Source organism: Helobdella robusta, assembly GCF_000326865.2.
Source record: "Helobdella robusta unplaced genomic scaffold HELROscaffold_2, whole genome shotgun sequence".
NCBI lineage: Eukaryota > Metazoa > Annelida > Clitellata > Rhynchobdellida > Glossiphoniidae > Helobdella > Helobdella robusta.
In genome coordinates, this window is record NW_008704083.1 from 1,243,555 (window position 1) to 1,251,754 (window position 8,200).

Here is an 8,200-nt window from a genome sequence, read left to right on the forward strand (position 1 = left end):
AAATTAGGTTTGTGTGTGTGTCAAATTTTTGTTGTCGATACTCAGCCAATAACTGTAAAAACAATTATTATTATTGTTTTTATTATATTTTTTATTATTATTGTTGCAGCTGCTGCCGCCTCTGTCGCTTGTGTCGCTTGTGTCGCTTCTGTTGACTTTGCCATATTTCGATGTTTACCTTCACAACTTGAATTCTTCTTTTCAAAAACTTGAAAAACTCCAAACACAGATATCAAGATGAAGACACAACAACAACAGCAGCAGCAGCAGCAGCAGCAGCAACAACAACAGATACAATCTCAAATATAAATAACAGCAACGACGACGATGACGTCATCGACAACTACAACATCAACTTCTTCAAACGCAAACACTCCATAGAAATGGAGAGGTTAAACAAGCTCTCCTACACTGACGACGGTCGGGATGAGAGAAATAGGGATGTGCCGAGATTCGTAGAAGCCCCCAAAGATGTAGCGGGAAAAGAAGGGGAGCGATTGGTTGTCCAATGTTGTTTGAGTGGCTTATCGCCTATTGGTTAATTTTTTTAAGATTAATTTTTCAATCTCAATTTTTACGAGTGTTTCGTTTCGTTTCAAATCATAATAATTTTTTTCTATAATTTGTTTCTAAAATATATTACACACACACAAACACGCACGCACACACACACACACGCACACACCCACACACACACGCACGCCAACTCACACACACTAAAAAATGACGTAACAGACGTCACGTGGTACAAACACGAAGCAGACCTCATCGAACTAAACGGAAGTGACGTCAGACTGATAACGGCTCAGAGGGGGTCCACTCACTCAATCGAATTCACTAATTTGTTAATTAGTGACAAAGGATACTACATGTGCATGGCCTCAAATAAACACGGCTTCTGCCAGAAAGCTTTCAAACTGATCGTTACCGAAACCGTAATTGATGTCGGTCGGGATGGCTTACTCAAAACTGGAGTTGTTTACAGCAGCAACAACAAACTTGAAACTGATTTAAACAACAACGAAATAAATATGACTACTACTACTACAGTTACTACTACACAGCCAATCAAAACTCTAAAAAAGAAAAGTTCGTTAACGAATAGATGGGCCCGAACTTATGAACCGAGCAGCAACACCACCGCCACAGCCAACCACCACCAACCACCAAATGACAACCTCTACAAGGATGCAGACCTTGACGACTTGAAGCAAACGCTCGCAAGTTATGAACAACAGTACGAGAAACGAGCTCAGCGAATCAGTGAAAGCTCTCAAACTGACAAAAAAGTCGGCCAAACTAAACTTTTTGAAAACGTCGAATCCGTAAAAATTCAACCATTCCAAGAATCAACTTTGACAAAATTCTCAGAGAAAAGTCAAATTCACAACACCGTTCAAAATAAAATTTCAAATGACATAAAAAAACAATATCCCAGGCGTGCAATCGAGCCCGGTAACTCGAGGCAACAAGCCACGCATCATTCCACATACGACTACGACCAATCAGACAAACCTTCTATAGATTTTCATCCGCTAAATCAGTTTGCATCCTGCGTTCGTTCATTCGAATCTGCAGATGATGGAGAGGAAGTCTTTTCATCATTCCATGCAGTTTCCGCAAGCTTATCATCATCATTACCGGGACCATATTCATCATCATCATCAAGCCAAGCAACGACATCATTATCATCGCCAGTAGTATCGTCATCAGCATCAGCGCAATTGGTTCTAACCTCTAAGAAAGTTTCACCCTATTGTCATTCGGGTTTGGCATGCGGTTGTTTTTAATTTATTATTCTTTATATTATTTTTTAATCATTTTAAATATTATTTATATAAAATTTTATTGTGAATTTTAAAAAAATTTGTTCATATGTGTAAATTTATAAATCTTAAGTGATTTTCGTAAAAAAAATTGGTCAAAAATTTCTCATCTATAGACAGAAATTACAACACCAACGACATAAAAAACCCCAGCAATAATGACGTCATCGTCAACAACAATGACGTCACCAGCAGCTGCAACAACAATGGGGTCACCAGCAGCAACGACGGCAGCTGTAACGATGACGGCATCAATCTGCCGTCCGTAAAAGAGCTTCGTAAAAAGTTTTCAATCACTGACAACTACAACGACGTCTTTAGGAAGGTAGTAGAGTAATTAACTAGTATTCAAAGTATTTATTTCTAGTATTTTTGTAGCAATTTTACTTATAAGTTGTGAAATTTTAATCGCAGGATTTTAATCCGAGCCCTAATGAACAACCGTCCTTAAGAACAACAACATCAACCAGTTTAGCTCAACAACATCCACAACAATATCCACAACAACATCAACAAAAACAGCAACAAAAACAGCAACAATTACATCAGCAACAACAACAATATAAACAACAACATCAATATCACTATCAACAAAATCCACAGAAACAAAAAAGCAACATTAAAAACGTGCCACTTTCGCCGAGTCCGATTAACCGGAACTTGAATACCAGGGAGACGAATGCTAATAATTACCGACAATATTCGAATAATAATCGACAAAATACCGACCGGTATATCAACAGTTACAGCACTAATTTTGAAAATTTTGTCAACGTAAGGTTGAGTTCAGAAAGCTCGGAGAGTGCAATTAATAATAACAACAATAACAATAACAATTATAATTCCAAAGATCTTAAAAACACTTCCGGCAAATTTTTTAGCCGCGTCAACATTGGCGATAGTTTCGATATCATTTCGAGTTTGAAGAAATTGTGAATTTTAGGCTCAGGGATGGGCAAACTACGAGGCCTTGTTTGCCAAAAAAATGACCATATGACCAAATAAAGGAGCCCCAAATCATAAAAAAATTCTCCCCCGGGTCGAAAAAATTTGCTATTTAAGTACACGTGCGGCCCTTCATAAGTAAAATAGTTCTCAATGCGGCCCTCACAGCACAAAGTTTGCCCACCTCTGTTTTAGCTTATACATGTAAATAAAATAGTTAATTTGTTAACTTTTTTAACTTTTTTGCTATAATGTAAATAATTTTTCTCATAACTTTATTCACTAAATGTTATGAATATCTATAAAAATGTATGTGTGTGTATGTATGTGTGTGTGTGTGTGTCTTTGATTAAATTCCTTGCATATTTAAGATACCTCATAAACTATTAAATAGATGAATTAATTAATTGTTGCTTATTATTTTTGAATTTAAAATAAATAAAAACTGATTTAACATTTTATTTATAAAAAAATAAATTGAAATATATATACATAAATAAATGAGTAACAACACACATAGAGACACATGCACTGACACACACACACGCACGCACACACACATACATAGACAGACACACACAAACATAAAAACACATACACACACACACACATACTTAATGATTTTACGCTATGCCAGAAATGCGAATTCAACTGCAAAGTTTATAACCTGTTAATGCAAACACATAAATTCGAGACAAATTTACTCTAAATACTTTAAAGTTAAAAATATACACCAATATAATTATAAATAGATTAATATAAATAATAATAAAAAAATAATAACCATAATAAACTTAAAAATATATTAAAAAAATATACACACATTCAGCTACTGATTAGAATTAGATTCATAGTCAATTTGAACGAATGCCCTTTCAACTTCATCCAAATTTTCCAATTTCTTTTGCAGGGTCACCGAGATCACGTGTGCCTCGTCAATGGTCATTTTGTCGGGTAGTATTATCTCCACTTCCACTAAAAATTCATTCCCGAAATGGAAGGCCCTGATGGTCTTGATACCCTGAATGCTTTTGTCGTGGTTAACCGCGACGAATAGAAATTTTTTTATCAAGTCCGGGTTGGCGGTGTACCCCGTTAGCAAGAGCATTTGTTCTGCAAAAGAGGAAATGATTTTCAGCCAGTAAATTAGCAAAACAGAGAATTAGATTAAAAATTAATTAATCGACTTACAAATCAATTAAATAAACTAAATTACAAATTAATTAGTTGATAAATTAAATTAAATTGTAGAAATGTGGTGAAATGAGAATTAGAGGCAGACGTACCGTAGCCAGTAACGAACCAGGTGCCGAATATGTACGCGCATATGACTAGCGCTCCAGTTGCATCGAAATACTTCCACACGTATGCAGCTGTGTGTGTGTTTGTTTGTTTGTGTGTGTGTATGTGTGCGTGTATGTGTGTCTGTGTGTGAGTGTGTGTGTAAACGAATGAATGAAGGAATGTTTGAATGAATGATTGATTGATTGATTGATTAAATAATTGAACGAATGCTTTATGTAGATTTCAAATTGGAGATCTAAATATCAAAACGTTCGATCAAACATCTATCGACTAAGTTACACACACACACACACACACACACACACACACACACACACACACACACACACACAAACAGAACGGTAACGGTGGAAAGAATGATTATTATTGTAACGACACACACACACAGTATTTTTTCATCAGCCAAAATCACCCAATGTATCCGACTCAGCTTACATTCCAAAATCTACGAACCTAGCAACCCGAAACCCAAAGCTCCACTGTTCGAAACTACATCGTTTCTGTGATCTTGTGCTAATGTCCTTGCCACTGGTGAGGGACTGGCGCGACACACGGCGAACAAAATTAACTTTATAACTGTGAGATTTTGTGTTTCAATTGTGGACTCGTAATATCGGCTTGGTATTAAATTTATTATGGCTGTGAGTTCTAGTGTGTTTTATGTATGTGATATTTTATCAGTATGTGATGTTTGTAATGTGCATGTTTGTAGATAATTAATTGAGAGATTTTTGTCTATGTGTGATTAATTTTATCAAACACAGTGGTAGTAGCTAACAAAAAACAACATACAATCGAGCATACATTTGATAAATTGGTTTCAAGTCACCATAGACCGTACAACAAAAAACTTTAGAAATAAATCATTAATTTTGGCAAAATAAATCAACAAAATCAGACCTTAGAAATCGAACTAAACCCCAAAAAAAAACTCAACTAACACACAGTAGAGCAGCAGATAAGGATAGAATCCAACTGAAAATCAGGTACTGAATCATGATGCCTATCGACGAATTCTTTCATTTCAGAGATGTTTAGACAGAAAATAGACGATTGATCAACACCAGTTTTGTTCATCCTATCGAACGAAACATACTCAACGATTGTCTCTATAGACTCGCGAACCATCGCCAGAGAACAAATAGACATTATGACGGAGAGTATAACTATTGAGAATGGCTCTAGTCTCGATCTACCTGATTGATTTGGGGGTTTGAAATGTTTTGTTTGATACCTGTCTCACCCTCTCTCTCTCTCTCTCTTTCTCTTTCTTTTTTCTCTCTCTCTCTTTCTCTCACTTTTTTTGTGTGTGTGTGTGGCGCGCGCGCGCGTGTGTACGTGTTTGAATGTCAACAATTCAACAAAAACAACAGCAGCAGCAGCAACAATAACAACAGCCAAAGAACAGCAGTCACCGCTCCAACCTCCGGGATATTTATACGGATCCCCCCTCCTTATGGCCCTCCCACTCCACCAGAGCAGTGCTCCGGATATCAGGTCGACAAAACTATCCATAACGGAAGTCAGGACGGCCAGGGATCTCGTCAGGTAGGCGGCCACGGATTTGCTCAGCAGCAGACACTAAAATAAGGGTCGAGGTGGGTGGTTTAGAAGGATTTTAACCAGTTGTAAATGGTAAAGATGGTGAAATATTGTAAAGCGTGATGTAGATATGCTAAGTATGCTCTGCACAGTGCACACGGCTTGTAACACGTGCGTGAAAGATAATAAATATATACATATATGTACGCTGGGCCCTTTTCTCCAAGTTCATTCGAAAGAAATCAGGTAACCAAATAAGATCTTATGTATACAACATGTGTTAATAAAAGAGGATTTTTAATAAACATGAATTTACACATACACATAGACACACACACAAAGCCAAACTTACATACATTCGTATCCACACATACACACACACACAAACAAACACGAACACACACACACACACATACATACACACACACACACACAGACAAGTGTAAAACATGCAGATTCTCCCACACAGACACATACATACACGCATCCTTATTTACTGAAAACGCATTTTTTGTTACAAATTATTTCGTCAATAATAATGATCATAACAATGATATGAAAAATAATAATAATTCTACCTACTGCGTTGATCACAAAAGATATTTTAGCGAGGTAGAAACCTCTTTTGGCGTAATTTTCGCTCATCTCTTCATTTTCTTTGCCCTCTAGGTGGTCTTTGTAGGACTTTATCAACTCATCTTGCTCCTCATAGAAACGCCTTTTGTGGTTGTATGTACGCATAGGTTTGCACTTGTATTTTTGTTTGTTTCCGTATTAAGTTAGCATTTTCATTAGTAATTATGTAATAATTTGATTTGTTTTTGTTTGCTTTTGAAGCCGGTTAAGCTTGAGCACAAATGGCCAAGAAGACGTGAAATCCTATCTTGTTTTTACACATCCTTTGACGCATGTACGAATGAATGAAATTAAAAATTATTCACGTCAAACCAGTAAGAATGAAATACAGTTATGTGGCTAGCTAGCCGTGCATTAAAAATTAGTATCAACATTATCTAGAAGTTAATTAACAGTAGTATCATTGATATCATAGTATCATTAGTATCATTGTATCGATAGATAGTATCGTATCGTATCGTATCGTATCGTAAAGATACACTATGTTTCACTGACCTAATATTTTTAGGTAGTTTCGTGTCTGTTTGCACCAGTTTGTCGTACTTGCTAAAAACTATCTTCCAACTCTCTCTCCCTATTTATAATAAATTATAATTAAATAATAAATAATCATGACGTCATATTAACATAATTATGACGTTATATTACCGTAATTATGACGTCATATTACTATAGTTATATTATAATAAAAGGTAATCAATAAATTTAATATAATCTAATTACCAAACTAGCGATCGGTCTATATTTCTATCTATCTAGTTATCTATTCTTCTACCACCCATTCATTCATTCGTTCGTTCGTTCGTTCGTTCACTCACTCGCTAACTCACTCACTCACTCACTCACTCACTCACTCACTCACTCACTCACTCACTCACTCACTCACTCACTCACTCACTCACTCACTCACTCACTCACTCACTCACTCACTCACTCACTCACTCACTCACTCACTCACTCACTCACTCACTCACTCACTCACTCACTCACTCACTCACTCACTCACTCACTCACTCACTCACTCACTCACTCACTCACTCACTCACTCACTCACTCACTCACTCACTCATTCATTCATTCATTCATTCATTCATTCTGACAGTGAAAAAAAAATTTTCATCTCCAAATACTTTTTGATAAAAATGAAACACGCTGTGGTACAATTTCTTCCAAAGTTATATACGAATGGCCTGATCTATTCCCCCCGGTTTTCTGAAATATTTTTGAAGAGAAAAGTTAACAAAAAAAAAATAAAAAAAGAACGAAAAAATGAAAAAAAAAATGAAAAAAGCTACACACGACACTTTTGACACTTTTTGACAAATCCATTGATTTAATTCTTATGCTGTTATTCCCCATTGTTTGCGTCAAAGACCTTCTTAAATGGACTTTAGTGAAGAAATTATTTTAGTATATTTTTTAATTATTTCAGAAAAATAACACACACATATATATATAGGCAGACATACACGCACACGCACATATATACATACATACATAGACACACACACAAATACAAACAACACGCACACACACACATGAATTGAATACACACCCACATAATTACACAAAAAACCACATTCTCCACACCAATACTTACACGTTTCATGAAATTATCAAAATTAATTTATTTTCAATCTCATAATTTTTCATTAATTAATTAATTAATTAAATCCAATGACTAATTCAATTGAGTAATCAATTAATTAATTAAACAAATAATTAGTAATAGAGCAAAAAAACCAATAATGTTATTAATAATAGAAGAATAATAGGAATAATAAAATGGCGTTTCCCAGTTCAAACAAAACAAATAAATATGAACATAGAAAGTGGAGTGGATTTAATCCGTAGAAGATTTCTCAACAAATTTAATTCTCTTTTGTTATTACTATTACTTGTTTAATTTAAACAAATTAAAGCTATTTTCATTCAAACAAATTTTA

At 35.3% G+C, this 8,200-nt stretch overlaps 1 protein-coding gene across 1 annotated transcript; it reads right to left on the reverse strand.

The window, feature by feature from the left end:
• Positions 1–3,600: 3,600 nt before the first annotated feature.
• On the reverse strand, positions 3,601–5,654 carry HELRODRAFT_63877 (hypothetical protein; the record flags this gene model as incomplete). Its single annotated transcript, XM_009017036.1, has 5 exons — positions 3,601–3,884; positions 4,058–4,144; positions 4,530–4,693; positions 5,173–5,272; positions 5,501–5,654. Coding segments are annotated over 5 exons (789 nt in total), but the record flags the coding sequence as incomplete, so codon positions are not given.
• Positions 5,655–8,200: the final 2,546 nt, after the last annotated feature.